Source organism: Rutilus rutilus (assembly GCF_951802725.1).
Source record: "Rutilus rutilus genome assembly, chromosome: 6".
In the NCBI taxonomy this organism is placed as follows: Eukaryota; Metazoa; Chordata; class Actinopteri; order Cypriniformes; family Leuciscidae; genus Rutilus; species Rutilus rutilus.
Window position 1 is genome coordinate 2,230,596 of NC_140214.1, and position 22,746 is coordinate 2,253,341.

Genomic DNA, 22,746 nt, shown 5'->3' on the forward strand with positions numbered 1-22,746 from the left:
CATATTGATATGTAATTTACATTAAGGGCTCTATTAACAACAGAATCTGCCTATTAATCTGCCTTTAATGATCTAAGCATGGTCTAAAGCGCAGGGAGCAAGTGCACTTAGGACGTGTCCGAATCCACTTTTGATAGTTTAACGACAGGAAAAATGGTCGGCGGTCTCAGAGCATCGTCTAAAAGCGCTGTCGCTATTCTCCTAATGTGTATTGAGTGTGTTTTGGGCGTAACATGCAAAAAAACAAAACCAATCAGAGTGTAATTTCCCATTCCCTTTAAAGGGCACCTATTATGCCCCTTTTTACAAGATGTAATATTGGTCTTGGGTGTCCCCAGAATGTATTTGTGAAGTTTCAGCACAAAATACCCCACAGTTAATTTATTATAACCATTTTAAAATGTCATTTTTGGGGCCTGTTTTAACCCTCTGGGCTTCTTCGCCCGAAAACGGGCGAAAACTTGAACGTTTCGAATTGTTTAATTTTTTTGCTTCATCGGATGGGGGTGAAACTTGGTGACTTTTGTTTTATTACCTATATGAACACACAAAAAAATCAAGGAGATGATTCTGATATGTTAAAGGGTTGTAAAAAAAAAAGTCACACTTAGCTTCCTCCCGCCCGAAAACGGGCGACATAGGAAATTAATGGGAAATACGAAAAAATAGGAAACCTCAGAGAAACTTTTGGTGGTACAAGCTACAGATCAGCCACTGTGCTGAAAAAAAGTGTACAGCAATGAAGGGGTGACACTCTAAAACATCAAGAGTGCAAATAAGACACCCTCCCCCCCCACACACACACCCACACACACAAACACACACACAGAGAGAAATGAACTGGTAAGACTGAAACAGCAAATTTTGCCCCAAACTATATAAAAATTATATAATCATAATAACTCCAAAACTGTAGCAAGGAGAGTCTAAAGGTAGGTATCGTTTGAAAGAACTCTTTTTAAATTTTTTGAAAATATAAATTACATTACATTTGGACATTGTCCTGCCAAGAAACAGCGGATAAAAGACAATATATATATATATATATATATAATTTTTATTATGATTTTGCATATCTTTCTTATTTGTCATGGAATAACTCAGGAAGGAAATAAGGTAGGAGGAAAATTCTTTTTTAGTGACGTCCCCCTACATGTTAGCTGCATCTGGATAAAAAAATAATAATTTTTGGACAAAGGAATCAAAAGTTACAGCATTTGGAAAAGAGACAGCCTTTTTGTACAGTCTTTGACACTCCCTCATGGGCAATTTTTTCTCCATGAAGAATATCTTGTCATAAAAGCAATAGATTATGTTAATTTTGGGCTCATTTTAATTGTAATAATATGCTGTAAAAAATGAAGTGCCATTTTCAATGATCTGTGAATGTTTCATGAGCTGTATGATATTTTTGACACATTGCAGTACAGTACATTATTTTATAGATTATGAAAAAAAAGAAATTCTATTTATCAGCAAATAACTCAGCAATACTTAAGAGTTTTTCAAAGTGGATACATTCACTGTAAAGTTCAGACTCTAAGCTTTCAAATGACATCAACTTTGTGTCAATCAAGGCAAGATTTTTTTTAAATATGGTAAAGAATATTTTCGCAGCTAGGTGGCGCCTGCTGGCGCTGTACACTCGGTTTTAGAGGGATTACTCAGCACTCGTTAGGAGTTAATAAATAATTAGATGCATTAAAAAGCTGAGATCCTAAGCTTTAAAATGATATATAATTTGTGTTGTTCCATTCAGTGGTTGCTTAGTAATAAAAAAAATTATTTCCGAATGGGAATAAATCAAATAAATAAATAAAAAAGCTATAGGCCGCCTATAGGCGCTTATAGGACATGACACAAATTAATACATTTTGAAGCCACTAGATGGCGCTCTTCTCACTTGAAAAAAATTTTTTTTTAGGCCTGCACTCTATTTTGATGTGAAATGTTGCATTTATTGAAAAATAAAATAAAATAAATAAAATAAAAATATATATAATAATTCTAATGGAAAAAAATAGCTCATAAAAATTATATAATTAATGCAAAGTATCATAAAAAATTCAAAAAATTCTAAATAATAATCAGAAAACATTATAGAACAAAAATATATTTGATTGGTTATCCTGGGAAAAAGTAAAGTAAAATTTTTAAGTTTTAATTTTAAGTTTTTTTCAAAAACCCTTATGATGCCAAAAAAAACGAGGACCGTGACGTCGCCCGGTATGGCGCAGCCGGGGCCCCACCCTGGAGCCAGGCCCGGGGTTGGGGCTCGTATGCGAGCGCCTGGTGGTCGGGCCTCCCCCCAAGGGGTCCGGCCGGGCTCAGCCCGAAGGAGTGACGTGGGGCCACCCTCCCGTGGACCCACCACCTACAGGAGGGACCGTAAGGGGCCGGTGCTAAGTGGATCGGGCGGCAGTCGAAGGCGGGGGCCTAGACAACCCGATCCCTGGACGCGGAATCTAGCTCTAGGGACATGGAATGTCACCTCTCTGGCGGGGAAGGAGCCTGAGGTTGTGCGTGAGGTTCAGAGATTCCGACTAGAGATAGTTGGGATCACCTCTACGCACGGCTTGGGCTCTGGAACCACACTCCTCGAGAGAGGATGGACTCTTCACCACTCTGGAGTTGCCCATGGTGAGAGGCGGCGGGCTGGTGTGGGTTTGCTTATAGCCCCCCAGCTCAGCCGCCATGTGTTGGAGTTCACCCCGGTGAACGAGAGGGTCGCTTCCCTACGCCTTCGGGTCAGGGATAGGTCTCTCACTGTCGTATGTGCTTACGGGCCGAACGGCAGTGCAGAGTACCCGGCCTTCTTGGAGTCTCTGGGAGGGGTGCTGGAAAGTGCTCCAACTGGGGACTCCGTCGTTCTACTGGGGGACTTCAACGCCCACGTGGGCAGCGACAGTGACACCTGGAGGGGCGTGATTGGGAGGAACGGCCCCCCTGATCTGAACCCGAGTGGTGTTCTGTTATTGGACTTCTGTGCTAGTTACAGCTTGTCCATAACGAACACCATGTTCAAGCATAAGGGTGTCCATCAGTGCACATGGCACCAGGACACCCTAGGCCGGAGGTCGATGATCGACTTTGTTGTCGTTTCATCCGATATCCGGCCGTATGTCTTGGACACTCGGGTGAAGAGAGGGGCGGAGCTGTCGACTGATCACCAGTTGGATCCGATGGCGGGGGAGGAAGCTGGACAGACTCGGCAGACCCAAACGTACTGTGAGGGTCTGTTGGGAACGTTTGGCCGAGTCTCCTGTCAGAGAGATCTTCAACTCCCACCTCCGGCAGAGCTTCGACCAGATCCCGAGGGAGTCTGGAGATATTGAGTCCGAGTGGACCATGTTCTCCACCTCCATTGTCAACGCGGCCACTCGGAGCTGTGGCCGTAAGGTCTCCGGTGCCTGTCGAGGCGGCAATCCCCGAACCCGGTGGTGGACACCGGAAGTAAGGGATGCCGTCAAGCTGAAGAAGGAGTCCTATCGGGCCTGGCTGGCTTGTGGGACTCCTGAGGCAGCTGATGGGTACCGACGGGCCAAGCGGACTGCAGCCCGGGTGGTTGTGGAGGCAAAAACTCGGGCCTGGGAGGAGTTCGGTGAGGCCATGGAGAAGGACTATCGGTCGGCCTCGAAGAGATTCTGGCAAACCGTCCGGCGCCTCAGGAGGGGGAAGCAGTGCCCTACCAACGCTGTTTACAGTGGAGGTGGGCAGCTGTTGACCTCGACTGGGGATATCACCGGACGGTGGAAGGAATACTTCGAGGATCTCCTCAATCCCGCCGTCACGTCTTCCATTGAGGAAGCAGAGGCTGAGGGCTCGGAGGCGGACTCGTCCATCACCCAAGCTGAAGTCACCGAGGTAGTCAAGAAACTCCTCGGTGGCAAGGCACCGGGGGTGGATGAGATCCGCCCTGAGTACCTCAAGTCTCTGGATGTTGTGGGGCTGTCTTGGCTGACACGCCTCTGCAATATCGCGTGGCGGTCGGGGACAGTACCTTTGGACTGGCAGACCGGGGTGGTGGTCCCTCTTTTCAAGAAGGGGGATCGGAGGGTGTGCTCCAACTATAGGGGGATCACACTTCTCAGCCTCCCTGGGAAAGTCTATGCCAGAGTACTGGAGAGGAGAATCCGGCTGATAGTAGAACCTCGGATTCAGGAGGAACAGTGTGGTTTTCGTCCCGGTCGTGGAACACTGGACCAGCTCTATACCCTCTACAGGGTGCTGGAGGGCTCATGGGAGTTTGCCCAACCAATCTACATGTGCTTTGTGGATTTGGAGAAGGCATTCGACTGTGTCCCTCGCGGCGGCCTGTGGAGGGTGCTCCGGGAGTATGGGGTCCGGGGCCCTTTGTTAAGGGCTATCCGGTCCCTGTACGACCGGAGCAGGAGCTTGGTTCGTATTGCCAGCAGTAAGTCAGACTTGTTCCCGGTGCGTGTTGGACTCCGGCAGGGCTGCCCTTTGTCGCCGGTTCTGTTCATAATTTTTATGGACAGAATTTCTAGGCGCAGCCAGGGGCCGGAGGGGGTCAGGTTTGGGGACCACACGATTTCATCTCTGCTCTTTGCGGATGATGTTGTCGTGTTGGCCTCATCAAACCAGGACCTCCAGCATGCACTGGGACGGTTTGCAGCCGAGTGTGAAGCGGCTGGGATGAAAATCAGCACCTCCAAATCCGAGGCCATGCTTCTCAGTCGGAAAAGGGTGGTTTGCCCGCTTCAGGTTGGTGGAGAGCTCCTGCCTCAAGTGGAGGAGTTCAAGTATCTTGGGGTCTTGTTCACGAGTGAGCCGCAAGGCGAAGCTCTCGATTTACCAGTCAATCTACGTTCCTACTCTCACCTATGGTCATGAGCTGTGGGTCATGACCGAAAGGACAAGATCCCGGATACAAGCGGCCGAAATGAGCTTTCTCCGCAGGGTGGCTGGGCGATCCCTTAGAGATAGGGTGAGAAGCTCGGTCACTCGGGAGGAGCTCAGAGTAGAGCCGCTGCTCCTCCACATCGAGAGGGGTCAGTTGAGGTGGCTCGGGCATCTTTTCCGGATGCCTCCTGGACGCCTTCCCGGGAAGGTGTTCCGGGCATGTCCCACCGGGAGGAGACCCCGGGGAAGACCTAGGACACGCTGGAGAGACTATGTATCCTGGCTGGCCTGGGAACGCCTCGGTGTCCCCCCGGAAGAGCTGGAGGAAGTGTCTAGGGAGAGGGAAGTCTGGGCATCCCTGCTTAGACTGCTGCCCCTGCGACCCGGCCCCGGATAAGCGGTAGAAGATGGATGGATGGATGGAAAATTTTAAGGCTTCGCCCGTTTTCGGGCGGGAGGAAGCTAAGTGTGACTATTTTACGAAGAAGCCCAGAGGGTTAAAAAGAGCTGTTTTGGTGTGTACCACCTTAAATGTAAATGAGCTGCATATCCCCGCCCTGCTGGACCCAGATGATGAAGAGACTCCGGCAGAAGAAACACGAATGAGAATGGACCAAGACGTCTCGGAATGGTTATTTGATACATTATGTACTTACAAAGTTTTAATCGCGACCCCTTTGCAATTATGGATGTGCAACCATAGTGTGCAACACACACACACACACACACACACAAATTGTGATAACGTTCGCGCAATTTTTTGAAACTACACACACACAAATACTGTGATAACGTTTGCTAAGTACAAGCGAAATTATATTTATGCGAAGGGTGCTGTTGCGTCACGTTGACATTACTTGTCGTACAGGTACTTATGTGGCAAATGTGAGAAGATGGCTATACAGAACCAGAAAACAAATGCTGCAGGGAGATAGACATTTATATACTTTCTATGGAGATAGAGCAGGTATTAATTTATTTAAATTTGTAATTGCTGCAAAAAATGATACGTGACATAAAACTGTCTGACGTTGTTTGTTGAAACATCCTATGACGACGACAATAAATAGCTTTAGACGCATTCGTTGTTGAACTGGCTGACATCTATTGAAATGACTATTTGCTCAAAAATCATAAAATACACTTACTTCTTCTGGAGGTGACGTTGGATCGCGAACAGTAGGCAACGATCCACACTTGAGGATTAACTTTGACCCTCTCGTTCACTAAACAGTCAGTCAGTCAGAAAATGATTCCCGGAAACATAAACGTATTTAGGAAGTTTAAGTGGCGCCTTTTTTTCATAAATAAAATCCATCCGCTGTGTTTTCAGTGGCTCTGATGTCAGTGAAGACTACTATGTCCATTCTTACATCCCACAACAGAACACCTACATTTCTTAGGAGACATTACCGGCTGTCGTTGAAACAATGGCGATGGTGTACAGATCACCGAGGGCGGTGTAACCACAGTGTCAATCAAACCACGTCGGTGGGGCTTGTGCAATTCTACGTCACATTGCACCGAATCTTAGAACAGCTCATTCTGAGACAGTGCTTATGATTTATTGAGATTGTAAAAAAAACACTGGGTGGATTTTTATCATTCTAGGGTGGTTTTGCTCACACACTGCCAACACACATTTATGTTCAAACACCATGTAAAAGTGAATTTTGCATAATAGGTGCCCTTTAAAAGCCAGTTGCGTTCGCGCCAAGGCGGATTCACTATTTACATGAGTCAATTTGCAAACAGAAAGACTGAACGCTTCTCCAGAGCGCAAATGGATCTGCTTGTGCGCGAAATTAAAGGTTAAAGTGAGACCATCTACGGGACAAGCTGGATCTTTATGTACACAATATTAATCTTTTACATTGTAATCCTTTTATTTTTATTTGGCATGTTAGTGTGCTGCTGCGCATCCCTGTGTGTAATAAGCAAAGTGTGGACCCGCCTATAGTCTCATCTTACTAACACACTCTTTAAATAACAAAAAAATATTGCGCCATTGACTTTAGACCAGGTTTCAGTTGGTCAATGTCTCAGTCAGTTCCTCAAAATAGCAATGCACCAACAATGACCCTGATTTTCAGACCAGCAGCCCATGGGCCACAGATGGGTACAAATGCATTTGCTATTTAAAGGGATAGTTCACTTTGAAATTAATTTTTGATATGTTTTAGCTTACCTCAAGGGCATCCAAGATGTAGGTGTCTTTGTTTCCGCAGTAGTTTCAATTTTGATATTTTTAGGACAAACCGTTCTTGTCTGTCAGTCATATAATGCAGGTCGATGGTCACTGTCTCAAAACACAAGCACAGAGTCCAAATTAAAACAATTCCCCATCGTCCAAATTAAACAATTCCCCATCGTAAGTACACATTGATGGCCTAAGACACGAAACGAGCGGTTTGTGTGAGAAAACGAACAGTATTTATATCGTTGTTATCTCTTGAACACAGCACACGTCCAAATGATCTGACGGCGCGGGCGGGTATAGATATATAAATAGATGTCGCCTTGGCTACGGTTTCGTTCCAATGAACTGCAGTAGCGAAGGCGACATCTAGTGTATACATCTATACCCGCCCGCGGGCAGGTATAGATGTATACACTAGATGTCACTTGGCTACGGTTTCGTTCCAATGACTAAAACAGTCAACAGTGTGAATGTAAATGGACTTAAGTGTAGTAAATTAGCTCTACGAAATATTAATAATCAATAATGACTAAAAGGTAAGAGACGTGATCTTGTGATCAATGATTTTTAAAGCGTGAAGATGTCACACCCTCTGGAGGTGTGTGAGCCAATAAGAAATTTTCGCTTTGGAGGGAGATTTTATGACCCTTTGTGTTCTAGGAGGGCATTTGAATATGTACTTTCATTGGGTGTTTAAGAAAAAGAATCTTCAAGATATACTAATGCGTCACAAAGTTTGCAAAATGTAATGTAAACTAACAAATGGGGGACGAAGATAGGTTATAGAGACTAAACATGCCACAAAGTCTGAAACATGAACCCAAAAGAGTTTACAAGAATACATAGGCCAAACCACATAAAAGGAAAATCATGAGAGGGAAAATTATTTTTGTTTATACATTTCTCAAGTGGTTATACATAGAATATATAGGATTAACAGGGTTTATTTCTCCTCCTCAGCAAGAATTAAGTGAGAGTCACAGCTCTCTGGAATTTCCTTTTGGGGTCGTAAAACTTCTTATCAGTCTTAATGTTTTTGCCAGTGTGTTAGCTTCATTTGTGATGTTAGTTTTGGGGGAGGTTTCATTGACATTTGTTGGGTGAGTGAGTTTGCTGGATTATTCATTAAATATAACGAATAATTTGTTTGTGTCTGATTGGTCCAGATGCTACATAATTAAGCATTTATTATTTTAAAAATGAATCGTCTTCTCCTTGTTAATTCATAGTAAATATGACTTTTAATTAAACTCGACGTGTTAAACCTTCTGGTTCTGTGAGACATTGCTCCGTCCTCCCCCCACCCTTCCTGCAAAGATCCTGTTTTGAATATAATCTTAAACATCAGCTTTAAACACGCCTTATGTTTGTCGCTGTTCTGAAGCGCCAGGAAGTGAGTCTCGTCAAACACACTTTGAAAGTCCATTACAAGTAAAAACGACTAGACTGCTGGTGGATCAATAGAGTGTGAATGAAAATGGACTTAAGTAAGAATTTATTATTTTACAAAACTAATCGTCTTTTCCTTGTTAATTCATAGTAAATATCACTTTTTAAACTCGACGTGTTTAGCCTACTGTTTCTGTGAGACATCGCTAATGCTTTCACTTTCATATTTGTCTAGCTAAGATTTATTTGTAAGACAGAGCTTGCTTTTTGTTCTCCATAGTCGTTTATGCTTATACATATGGCTTGTCACGGATTGCGTTTTAGGTTTATTTGCAGAATACAGTCATGTATTTTAACGTGCGTGGCTGTGCAATTATGTGTCAGGAGTGTGTGCGCGCAAGAGAGAGATTTATTCATTTACTTCAATTTAGTTTGCATTTTTACATGTTGCATATTTTTAAAGGATATAGAATTACTGAAAACATGTTATTTTTGCAACAAATGGCTATTTAGCCCTGAGTTTTAATGTAATCTCTTTGTTTTTGTTTTCTCCTGATTGAGAAAATTAAACAATTCTCATTTCTTCATAATTTAGTTAACCATGGTCCATGGATGATGTTTCTGGTTAACTGTTCAGAAAGCACACACAACATGATAGCCTAAGTGTGTTTGTTCTGTCTTTGTTGCAGGTGACGCTCATCATCTCTCAGAGCTCAGGATTGTGTTGATGGGATATAGAGGAGCTGGTAAGAGTTCAGCTGGAAACACCATCCTGGGCAGAGAGGAGTTTGACTTGGAGACATCTGCTCAGTGTGTGAAGAGACATGGAGAAGTAGCAGACAGACACATCACTGTCATTGAAGCTCCAGGATGGCAGAGGAATTTCCCTGTAGAGAAGAGTCCTGAGTTACTGAAACAGGAGATTTTGCTCAGTGTGTCTCTGTGTCCTCCAGGACCACACGCTGTACTACTGATCATACACGTGGACGACACATTTAAAGAGACTGAGAGAGAAGCATTGCAGGAGCATCTGGATCTTCTCAGTGAGAGAGTCTGGAGTCACACTATAGTGCTGTTCACTCATGAAGACTCTCTGTTAGACACATCTATAGAGCGGCACATTGAGAGTGAAGGGCTGGATCTCCAGAAGCTTCTGGACAAATGTGGGAACAGGTTTCATGTTCTCAACAATCACAACAGGAGTGACGACACTCAGATCAAGGAGCTGCTGGAGAAGATTGAGGAGACAGTGGCACAAAACAACGGCTGCCATTTTGAAATAGACAGAAAGATTTTACAGGAGATGAAAGAGAGAAGAAGAGCAGAGGAAGAGAGAGCAGAAGAACGAATGAAGAGGATGCAAAAAAGGAGAGAAAACATCAGATCACAGATGAGTGAGTCCATATACTTTATAGTGCAGATACACACTGAGTATATTAAGTAAATCATGAAAATGTAACACTCACAGCAATAATAGCAATGAACTTCTTGTCATTAACCGCTATTTGTAGAGACATTCCCAATAGATAGATGGATATTCCCAATTAAGATAAATTTATATTAATAGTTATAATAAACATAACTGATTTTGTCTACACCTAAATACATTTCCTAATAATAACAGTGATTAAGCCCAAATGTGGGTGGGGGTAATGAACACAATATGTTTTTTTTGTTTTTGTTTTTTGCCCAAATGGTCTCCACTCTATGCATTTTGTAATAATACAGCAACATTTTTTAACTGACCGTATTTGCCAGAAAATAAGTCGCATGCACATGACATGAGTGCAAGTCACACCGGATCATGTTGAGAGAGAAATGTGTCATAAAAAAAAAAACATTTTAATATTAGCCTATTCAGCAATAGTGTAAAAGACCTGTAAATAAAATACAACATTTACATGATAAACACTATTAACATGTAGGCTATGTGTTGCCTATTTTACTTTCCCTTACTGTATGACAAATGAATGCAGAAAACAACAAGAATGAAAAATAAGTAGCCATGTATAATAAAATAAAATAGGCTACATAGACTATAAAAATAGCCTATATTGTGCCCTTTATTACAAACAACATTTAGCCTATTTTAAACGCCAAGCCTAAACAAATTTATTTAAATCGAAACGGTCGCGCATCTCTCATTCAGTCAAAAGTTTTCATATTTGCAATGTAACATGTGGATGCTAACTATTAATATAAAGAAGGCTTCATACTTCAGTCGAGTCCCAAAATACACGTATAGGCTAAATCAGCGTCTTCACAGCAAGGGAAATGTTTGGAATAACACGTAGGACTGTGTGCGGCACAGCTTGCCCTTTATATTGTACAACAGACCAATTAAATTAGGCAGAATAACTTTTTATATGTTTGGTTGACTGTGTTTCATTTTGATAATGAGCAGTCTGCGATATGAAGCAACGCCAGAACTGATACTATGTTGTGTGAGAGCGCGATGCGCGAGCGCCATCACTTGGATTTGTTCCACTGCTGGGAAATAACTTAATACTCTGTTATTTATAGTCATGCAGATAATATGACATCATCCGAAACAGTAAAATGTATTATTTTTAGCGCGTCTCTGTCTCTTTAGATCTTTCTGGCGCTCACCAAAAATGAACCAAAATACAGAGAATAGCCTTCTTGGCGCGCCTACTTTTGAAAGTCAACATTTAGATTATTTAACGTTAAATGCATTATATATGCCCGAGTCACTTTGGAATAAATCACAGCGTGTTTCATGATAAAACAATAGGTTACTTGCGTAACCCCGGTTCTCTGATAGCATTAAGTGAGGTGTCTCACTATGGGATACGCCCCTTCCGCGGATTCCACAGAAGTCCTATTACATTACGCCAGCCCCAGTTGGCTGGCAGACATGACGCAGTGTCTGGGAGTGGCTACCCCACCCCTCAGTATAAGAGGAGCAGCACTGCATCATTACGACATTCAAAACAAGCACACCTCTTCCTCGCTTCACACAGCAAGGAGGGGGATCTGGTGAGACACCTCACTTAATGCTATCAGAGAACCGGGGTTACGCAAGTAACCTATTGTTCTCTTTCGGTGTCTCACTATGGGATATACTAACTCCCGTAATGCCAGATAGCCTGCCTCGAAGTCTCCTGCCAACCACAGCACCACCTCTAGGGCTGAATGAGTCCCATTTCATGACTCAACTCCAACGCTCAAAACTGCATGCGCCAAAGTTTGAGCTGTAACGTCCAGTTTATAAAACCTTGCAAACGTATGCGGTGAGGACCAACTCGCCGCTTTACAAATATCCTGTATCGTGACTCCTTTAAAGAAAGCCCACGAAGTTGACATTCCCCGTGTTGAGTGCGCACGTAAACCAGTCGGGGGCGAATGACCCTTACTGGAATATGCCAATGAAATCGCCTCCACTATCCAGTGTGACAAGCGCTGCTTAGTAATCGGCTTCCCCATTCTTGGCTTCATCCAAGATACGAACAGCTGATCACTCTCCCTGAACCCTCTGGTTCTTTCTATGTAGATGCGTAAAGCACGCACAGGGCACAACTCATTTAGCTTTTGCTGTCTCGGTGAAGCAAAGGGTGGTGGATAGAAAGCTTTTAGCTCAAAAGGAGTGACAGAATTAACTACCTTGGGCATAAATGCAGGATTAGGCTTCAAAACTATCCCTGCATCCCCGGGCATGAACTGCATACATGCTGAATGCACCGAAAGCGCATGAATCTCACTTACGCGTTTCGCTGAAGCCAAAGCTAACAGCAGCGCCGTCTTAAACGACATTATTTTAAAATCAATCTTGTCCAGTGGCTCAAACGGGGACATTGAGAGCGCATCAAGTACCAGTGCTAAATCCCATGACGGGGAAAGCGGTTTTGAAACTGGCAAAACGCGACGCGCGCCCTTCATGAACCTGCACACTAAAGGATGCTGCCCAACGGTCTTACTATCAAAACCTATGTGACAAGCAGAAATAGCGGCCAGATACACCTTAACGGTTGAAAACGCTTTTCCTTGGTCTATCAAATCCTGTAGAAATGATAGAACTATTGCCACTGAGCATTGAAAAGGAATCTCATTCTTAGCCGCACACCAGCGCTCAAACACGCCCCATTTGCAGTCGTAGAGAGACCTAGTCGACGAAGCTCTAGCATTCTGTATAGTTCTAATGACATTGTCAGACAGACCGGTTGTGTTCAAATTTAACCACTCACAGGCCAGGCCCATAGTGCCAAGCGTTCTGGATGGGGATGAAGGATTTCCCCCCCCGCCTGTGACAGTAGATCTCTGCGTAACGGGAGAGACCACGGGTCTTTGTATAGCATACGTATGATCTCCGCCAGCCAGTATTTCCCTGGCCACCTCGGAGCTATTAAAATCATCTTTAGTCCCTCCTCCCTCACTCTGTAGAGTGTTGGGGATATTAAAGCTATCGGTGGGAACGCATACAGAAGAGTGCGGGGCCAGTCGTGTGCCAGCGCATCTATCCCCAGAGGCGCGCTCTGATCTTTCAGGGAGAAAAACAGAGGACACTGAGCATTGTCGTGGGATGCAAACAGGTCCACTGTCGCTCTGCCGTATAATTCCCAAATCTGTTCGACCACTTCCTTGTTCAATTTCCACTCTCCGTAGAGTGGATTTCCCCTGGATAGCAGATCCGCACCCTGGTTCATAACGCCCTGTACGTGCGTCGCTCTCAGGGATAAAAGATTGGCATGGCTCCACAAAATCAGTTTGCGTGCCAGCGTGTGTAAGGGAAGTGATCTTAGGCCCCCCTGCCGATTTATATATGCCACAACTGTGGTGTTGTCCGTTCTCACAAGAACATGATGTCCTTTCAGAAAAGGAAGAAAATGCTTCAACGTTAGAAACACGGCCAGCATTTCCAGATAGTTTATGTGAAGATCGGTCAGATGATGACCCCATCTTCCATTCACTATCCTGCCCTCGTGAATGCCCCCCCAACCGGACAACGACGCGTCCGTCGTTATGACTTTTCTGGTTTGAACCACACCCATAGGAACCCCCTGAACCAAGAAGGTTGGGTATCTCCACTGGCGCAGTGCAAAGACTGCCTCTGATGTCACTCTCACTCTCCTTCGGGAGTGTCTTAGTGGGTCCAATCTCAGAGATGCTACCCAGCGCTGAAATTCCCTCATAAATAGTCTGCCTAAGGGAATAACCATTAGGGCTGAGGCCATCAGACCCAATAATCTGAGGCATGTGCGGAAGGAAACAGTTTTCCCCCTCTGAAACTCGGCCAGGCATAGGGTGAATTTTCCCACCCTGTCCTCTGACAGTCGCGCTCTGAATGTCACGGAGTCCAGTAACAGCCCCAGATATGTTATGGACTGTGCGGGAGTCAAAACACTCTTTTCGGTGTTTAACTTTAAACCCAGTTTCTGAATGTGTTCCAGAAGCATAGTTGTGTGATTTTTCGCTTCTTGCTTTGACTGAGCTGTCACCAACCAATCGTCTATGTAGGTAGCGAGACGAATGCCCCTTTCCCTGAGCGGGGTCAGGGCCGCTTCTGTACATTTTATAAATACTCTCGGGCTGAGAGACATACCGAATGGTAAAACCAGGTACTCGTATGTTACTCCCAGGAAAGCAAACCTCAGGAATTTCCTGTGTGGTGGGTATATGTTTATGTGAAAGTATGCGTCTTTCAGGTCGATTGATGTGAACCAATCGCCCGGGCGCACCAGATTTAGGAGTGTGGCATGAGTGAGCATTCTGAACTTGTACTTCCTTAGGTATTTGTTCAGAGCACGTAGATCTAATATGGGACGAAGAGCACGAGTTCCTTTCTTTGGGACTAGGAAGTATCTCGAGTAAAACCCACTGCGGCTTTCCTCGGGTGGGACCACTCGTATCGCCCTTTTCTTCAACAGGGAGTTTATCTCGTCCTGAAGAACGTGCTTTAATTCTCCCCGCACCTGAGAATGAATAATCCCTTTGAAGTGCGGGGGGGATTTTGCAAACTGCAGCCTGTACCCGAATTGTATTGTCTTTAATACCCAGCGGGACTGTGTGCACTCTCGCCAGTAGTCTATTTGTAGCGTTCTGACGCCATCGTGTGGCTGAGTCATGAACGAGTTTGTGGTCTGTACTGCGCATGCGTGTACACTTAGAGTTTGGACAGAGTCTGTGTGGCTCATCACCTCTAAGGGCTCGAACGCTCCCCGAGGTGATGTTATAATGTGCTCTGTGAACATGTTTTGCAACATTTTTGGGGGAAATGTGTTTTGCAACATTCTTTGGGGGTACAGTGAAAACTTTATTGAGTTTTGAACATGAAAAGTGCTTGTGACTAGTGGGTGGGTGTGCACCACTGCACCGTGTCTTTTCCTTTTCACCGCTCTGTTTCCCCCGGCCCAACCGGGCGCTGTTTTCCCCACAGAACATCTGTGCACCGAGGAACTCGTCATGTGTTGAACGCTGAACGACTGAGGGTCGGGAGCTAGCAAACTGGGGGGCTGTTGACTCCCTCCCTTGGGGAAGACCGTGTCAAACTGCCTTCTTCCTCCTCGCTCCCTGAAGATGGGGCTGGGGATGAGGCTGAGGGGCTGGCTGGACCGTCTGAGCTGCTGAAGGCGGATAGTTCTTCCTATGCCAGCCACTCTTGCACTCCACTCGGACCCGCTGCACTCACGATAGGTCTCTGCCGTTTCGGAATGCGAAAGCTGGGAGGTGGGCGGGCCGTAACCTGCGCGAAGGTCTGCCGGGGTGGCGGAGGGGGTGCAGTCTGTGTCTTTCTCGGCATACAGAGTTGCAAAGCCTCGTCGTCCCTCTTTTTCTCTTCGCATCGTTTTTGCATCAGTGTCAAAGCTGAGCCAAAAATGCCCTCTGGAACGACCGGTGCATCCAGGATGGCTTCTTTTTCCCTGTCAGAGAGATTAGCCAGATTAAGCCATCGCCCTCTCTCTTGGATAACCATTGTGGCCATGGCTTTCCCAGCAGCTTGAACCGTGCATCTCTGAAGACGCAGAGAGAGATCCGTGACAACACAGATCTCTTCCCAGTGTGTCTGACCTGGTGTGGTAGACACTTCGTCCTGCAGCTCCGCTTGGTATGCGGTCAGCAGAGAGATCGCGTTCATAGCCCTGGCAGAGAGCGCGACTGCTTTATAAGCGCGTTCCGTCATGCTGGACTGGAAACGGTCAGCTTTAGATGGCAAGGTCGGATTTGCAGCCGCCGTGTGCTTCGGTTGCAAGTGCGCGGCAACCAGTGGCTCCATGGGGGGCATTCGGAGAAGGCCTTCCTTCTCCATCCCCTCCACATCGAGAACGGAGCCGCCCTGCACTGGCATCTTGCTGGTAAACGGCTTGTCCTTCCATGTAGCTGCGAGCTCCTCGAGGAGCTCTGGGAAAACAGGAAGGAGCTGCCGTGCTGCTCGTTTTGCACTCGGCAGCCTCTTTCCCTCATAGCGAGACTTTGCAGTCTCTGCTACCACGGTCGGCCACGGAATACTAAGTTTCCCTGCAGCGCGTTTGCACACATCTTGCAGATCAACACTCACGAGCGGGGAGGGTGGTGGCCCGCCCGCCTCTTCCGTGGATCCCGCCGCAGCGAGGAGCTGTGCCGGTTGTGCGGAGGTGAGGAATGGTGAGTCCTCGAAATCTTCCTCTTCGGAAAGAAGGAAGTCCGATTGCTCCTCTCCCTCGTAGTTAAGCGCGTCCTCTTCCTCGTCCGAGCTCAGACTGGGTTCGGTAGGTAGAGGCATGCACACGTCGAGCTGCTCACTCCAGGATAGAGCTGCTGTGGTGGGCAGCTCTACAGGGATGGATACCTGCGGGGTGGCAGCTGGCGCGGGGCTAGGTGTCATGAGGGGATCCATGCCAGACAGGCTAGCTTGGCGTGCTAGTCTGCGACGAAGGCTCTTCATGGTGATGCGTGCGCAGTGTTCACAAGAACCGGGATTCTCGATAGCCAATTGAGCATGTTTCAGCCCGAGACATGCAGAGCAGACCTGGTGTGTGTCTTTGCATGAAATTTTGTTCCCGCATGAACAGAGTCGCACAGAATCTCCCTCACTAGCCGGGATAGTCTGCATTGCTGCAGCCATCGTAGTGTCGAACAATCCTTGCAATCGGCTGGAATGCTAATCGAAGGAGCCAGGCGAAAAACGGCGTGGTGGCCAGTAATTCGTCCGGAGGTTCGTAGAAGTTTGTAGGCTTCTGGTGTGAAGCGAGAAGAGGTTTTTGAATGTCGTAATGACGCAGTGCTGCTCCTCTTATACTGAGGGGTGGGGTAGCCACTCCCAGACACTGCGTCATGTCTGCCAGCCAATTGGGGCTGGCGTAATGTAATAGGACTTCTGTGGAATCCGCGGAAGGGGCGTATCCCATAGTGAGACACCGAAACGTATGCTTGAAAGAGAACGTGACTTAGCCTATACAGTCCGGAAATAGGTTATAACAAATTCAGACCAACTGCTGGTCTACACAGAGAAAAAGCCCTTAAGGGGGCCGCACACCGGACGCGCAGCTCAGCGCCGCTCAGCGCCGCGCCGCGCCACGTCTAGGACAACTCTCACCTGAAAATCCGTTAGCATCAGCAATATTCTGATTTATGTAAATAAATATAAAACTAAATGTATATTGCAGCACATGGTGATGTCCGTATATACATTAACTACGATTTGAGACACATAAATGTAAATTTAATATAAAACTATGTAAATGGCGCTACACGGTCCTGAGCCGTTGCTGGGCGCCGCGGACAGACGCCGAAAGGCGCCGCCGGTGTGTGTACTCTCATAGAGAATAATGTGTTCGAATTTAAAAGACGTGGCGCTGCGCGGCGCGGCGCCGAGCTGCGCATCCGGTGTGCGACCCCCTTTAGGCTCTTCTGTTGTACCGAGCTATTCGTTAGTCTAGTTGTTTGATGAGAAAATTAAATGTAGCCTATTGTTGCAATACACGCGTTTTGTAAGCTCCGTGCAACTGCTGCAGCTATTATTAGGCTACTAGAATATTAGAAATCTAATACTCAAGCTGTTTTCTCATTTTTCTACTCTTAATATTAATTAAAAAAACGACTGAACGAAAGATACACGGATTCTATTGAACCACCACCGCGTTTGTGGCAGAAAGCTACTGCACTGCAGCCAAAATGCTCTGGTCGACTTATCTGAGATCCTTTACTCTTCCCTGTGGATGACCTGTGACCTACTTTCTGTAAGATCTGAATTTTTTTTTAACTTGAATTTTAGAAAACTGAATTTGAAGTTCCGAATTTCTTCATCTTGAAAACTTGAATCTGTATTTTTTTTAAACTGAATATTTGCAGTATACGAATTCAGAACAAAAAAAACTAGCTGTTTGAAAATACATGTCTATAAAATTCAGCCATAAAAACATTTCAATTTGTTAAATTTCAAATGTTCAATATTCGTTTAAAAAAAATCAAATTCAGAACTATTTAAACTACCACCTAAAATTCAATTTTGTTAGATTTCACTTGTTGTAAATAATTCAAATTTACACAATTCAAATTCAAATCATATTGTCATATTTTAAGCTCCATATCTATACAGCTAAATACATTTTGTAAGACACTTAGGGCTTGCTTTGTTCTCCATATAGTCGTTTATGCTTATACATATGGCTTGTCACGGATTGCGTTTTAGGTTAATTTGCAGAATGTTTTTTTTTTTTTTTTTTTTTTACTTATATTTTTATTTAGAACCACAGCATTACATACAATACAGTATGGCATTGGGTTTTAACATGTTAGTCCATTATGTTTCCACAATATTGACAATAACAAATACACCTAGTATAGGGGGAGGAAGATAATAATAATACAATTAAATAAATAAATAAATAAAAATAAAGGAATGGAGAAAGGCATAGATGCACACAGGGTGGATATGACAGTATAACTCATGATCACTGGAGTATTAAAGGCATTACAGGGGCCCACCTCTTTAAGAAGACCGTTTTCTGAAGTCGTAATGCAAATGTGATTTGTTCCATTTCGTACAACTCCCACACTTTTTGAATTCAAGCATTGTATGATGGAGGGTCAGGTGTTACCCATCTGCATGTAATACACTTTATGGCTGCAATAAAATTTGTACAATTGGCAATGTGTAAAATTAGCTCTACCCTCAAGGCCCTCTGGACACACACCTAGAAGAGCTATTATGGGGTCTTCTGGGATTTCATAATCCTTTAGAAATAATTTTTTTGACCGCACGTCCAATTTGTATTTCTTTAAAATAAACTTCTATTGGGGAGGTTTTTTTTTATAATTTATAGATCCTTATGCATTGTGAGGAAATGTCTCAGTTGTAAATATAAAAAAAATTCAGACCTTGGGAGTGTGAATTCATTTCTTATTTGTTCGAATGATTTAAGTGTGTCATCATGAAATAATTGGTGCCACTTGTTTTAGGTGATTGAATTATTTTAAGCCTTATTCTTGGCCGTTTTCCTTGCCAAACAAATTTAGAAATTATTTTATTAAGCAAATCAAAGACAGATTTTGGCACTTCTATGGGTAACATCTGAAACAAATAGAGTAATCTCGGCAGGACATTCATACAAATAGATTCAGCACGGCCAATCAGAGAGAGAGGGAAAGCTGTCCAACGATTTAAATCTTCACTAATATTTGTAATCACTTTTTTATAGTTTGTATCGTATAACTGGTCCAAAGAGGAGGGAATAAAGATGCCCAGGTATTTAAACCCATTCTTGGGCCATTTGAACCTGCTTTTAATTTGGATTTGTTTTGAAATTTTACCATTAACATCTATGGCCTCAGTTTTATCCATATTCACTTTATATCCAGAGTTGTACCCATACTTGGGAATTAGCTTTTTTAAATATGGAATTGTTTTCTCAGGTTCTGTTAGGAAAAGTAGGACATCATCGGCATATAACGACAACTTATATTCCTCTTCTCCAATTAAAGTTCCCTTAATTGCACTGTCATCCCTAATGAGTTGACCTAATGAGTTCGATGCTGATAGCAAACAGCAAGGGCGACAATGGACATCCTTTTCTGCATCCACGTTCTAGAGTAAAGCATCCAGATCTACAACCGTTAACTCTCACTGAGGTGAGTGGATTTTTGTAGAGTGTTCGAACCCACTTTATGAAATTGGGGCCAAATTTAAACCTTTTGAGAGTTTGGATAAGATACCCGATCAAATGCCTTATAAGAATCAAGTGATAAGAATACTGCCTTTGCACCTGTAGACTTTGTATATAGCTCATAATATTTAACGCTCTACGAAGGTTAACTCCATAATATCTCTCTGGGATAAATCCAGTTTGGTCCGGATGTATAATTTGACTAATTCGTTTATTTACCCTTTTGGCAAGAATGGCAGTCAATATTCGTAGATCACTATTTAACAATAAAATAGGCCGATATGACTGACATTCGGCAGGATCTTTGCCCTCTTTGTGAATTACAACAATGGTTGCATCCCTCCACGAGGGCGCCACTGTACCAGATTGCTGCGCATAATCATATGCTCTTAATAAGAGCTGAGAAACTAGTTCTTTAAAGTTTTTATAGAATTAATTTATATATCCGTCGGGTCCTGGGCTTTTATTATTCTTTAACGTAGAGATTGTCTCAATTATTTCACTTTCTTTAATAGGTTCATCCAGATCCTTTGCCATTGTCTCTGTTAACTCATTCAATTTAATATTATTTAGGAACGGTGCCAGAATATTATCATCAGAGCAAGTATCAGAATTTTTGTAAAGGATTCTGCAATTTCATTAGGCTTAGTAAGGGGACAGAAAGAGCTACTATATTTTATTTTTTGTACGATGTTTGAATCTTAATCTAATTGCTAACAATCTGCTAGCTCTATTGCCATGTTCATAATATCTTTGGTTAATAAATCTTAGATTGCCTTCGATCTTATCAGCGGTTAAGCTATTGTATTCTCTTCGCGCATCCTTTATTTTATTTAGTTGTTTTGGGTTTGAGGTTTGTTTATGTTGTTTCTCTAAGTTTTTAATAGTGTGTTCTAATTCTTGTTGTTTAGCTACTCTCTCTTTTTTCTTGGCACTTGCGAATGAAATAATCCGACCTCTGAGATATGCTTTTGCACAATTCCATATGTAACCCAGGTTAAAATCCATCAATATATATTAAATGTTTGTATATTGGCTCTGCCGTCCCTGTCCCTTTAAATTACCCGTGCGTGCGTGCCTTGCGACCTCACGTAATTCTAGTCACGTGATCGTGCTTAGCCAATCGCGCATTGGAGCGCGAGTGTTTAACTAGGCTGTGGCGTCTTCCTCATTCAGAGGTGTGGGGAAGCCGATCAACAGCTGTGGACAGGTTTGTGTTTTACAGACTATTCTCTCTTGTGCTCGATTTATGCTTTTAAGTTAAGCATGTCATTGTAACTTTTTAGAACAACTTACTGGCTGCAGGGAATCCGTCGCCGCCATCGAGTTATGTTTACATAGAGGAACTGGTGAGTAAATTGAATGAATGAACTACGTTATAGGCTGGAGGCTGACATGCTAAGCTAGCGGCGTTGAACACTAGTATTAGTCTTAGCATTGGCATTTGGCTGTTTTAACAAAAAGGGTTTTGATTTATACTGTTGTAAAGTCTGCTATTTCTGGTTTACAAATAGATTTGTTTGCACCAAGTGTGTTTACACATGCACTAATGAAATCAGATTATAGTACTGTTGGATTATTTATTTGAACTGTACAGGCAATGCAACTTTAATATTGCACTTTTGGCTGTGTTGTCAAGTATTTAATGTTTATTAATTGTAGTTTATACATTTGATTATTCTGTAATGATTTAGAATTGGGTACACAAGGAAATGATATTTGAGTGTGGGATCAGCTAAAGTTTAATGTAACTTTAGTTCCAACTTAGCTTTATTATTTACTGGTCCTGTTGTTGCACTACAGGCCAGGTTTTTTTTCTCTGTTTGGGGATGAATGATGGCGAGCTGAACTACTACGGCTGGGAGCCTACCATCTGTGCAGCATCCACTGAACAGCCACCCTACTGGTCTGGTAGGAAGGTTGTCCGCTGCCTGTTACCCACACACTTCTCCACAGACTAGCGCTTCAGTCCCACATGCACATCTTTTCCCTTAAAGGTCCCATGACATGAAATTTTCACTTTCTGAGGTTTTTTAACATTAATATGAGTTCCCCTAGCCTGTATATGGTCCCCAAGTTTCTAGAAATTTCAGTCGGTGTAAATCGAGCTTTTGCTATCTTTCTCTGCCTTTGAGAAAATGGAGGCTCATACGCGCTGATCTTGAATCTCCTCTTTATGACGTCATAAGGAGAAAATGTTACCTCCCCTGTCTCTGCTTTGCCCGCCCAGAGAATATTTCTCGCCCATGAGAAAATGCGCTAGGAAGTAGGAACGCGCGCGCGATTTTAGTTTGTCCACGAGAGATATCATGGCCTTTGAGCGAGCGAAGCATAACAATTGCTCAATAATTGGATGTACAAATGAACACCGAAGGGTCAATACAGAGCTGGGTAGTGATGGGGACGAGACCGCCTATGCCGAGTCCGAGTCAAGACCGAGTCTTTGAAGGGTCGAGTCCGAGTCGAGACCGAGTCCGTTGGTTTTCAAATTCAGTCGAGTCCGAGTCAAGACCGAGTCTTTGAAGGGTCGAGTCCGAGTCGAGACCGAGTCCGTTGGTTAACATGGGAGGATTTGAACTTGAAACACGGAGTGTACTGACGCCTTTCCGTGGTTAAAACAACATTGCTTCTTATGTTTGTTCATGTTTATTTGAGGCTATAAATTAACTAGAAGGAAGAGATGATCGGTTCACGAGCAGCTTTAACTGATGCTCTACAGCGATCTGTCACTACACATTTAAGAGCCACAAAATGGTATTTATTGTTTAAATTTCTTTTAAAAAATGACCAAGTTTGAAAGGCGAGACTTTGTTTAATATGTTTAATATCAAAAGTAACCGAAAAGTAACCTGGTCTGTCCTGTCTGTCAGCGTGTTGTCAGTCTCCTCTCTGCTCCGTGATGTATTTTTCACTGCGCGAGAACATGGTGTGGCGTGAGAACGGTGTAGCTTGTCGGACATAGCGACAGTAACTAAGGGGGGCGGGTCTTTGCGAACAGTCTATTAAAATTTTCTAGTGGTATGTATTCTAGTGGACTAGTGATGGGACGAGACCGCCTATGCCGAGTCCGAGTCAAGACCGAGTCTTTGAAGGGTCGAGTCCGAGTCAAGACCGAGTCTTTGTAAGAACAAGTCCGAGTCGAGTCCGAGAAAGCAGAAATCGGTCTCGAGACCGGACTCGAGTCCGAGACCGGAC

At 44.0% G+C, this 22,746-nt stretch overlaps 1 protein-coding gene across 1 annotated transcript in view; it reads left to right on the forward strand.

Annotated features, from left to right (window-relative positions):
* LOC311291445 (uncharacterized protein) overlaps positions 1-22,746 on the forward strand; it is a gene marked incomplete at its 3' end in the record, with an annotated part of 217,044 nt that overhangs the window by 124,397 nt on the left and 69,901 nt on the right. Inside the window, exon 12 of the mRNA XM_084410480.1 lies at positions 9,142-9,846. Coding sequence (XP_084266606.1) covers positions 9,142-9,846 — 705 coding nt within the window. The remainder of the gene's footprint in view (positions 1-9,141; positions 9,847-22,746) is intronic.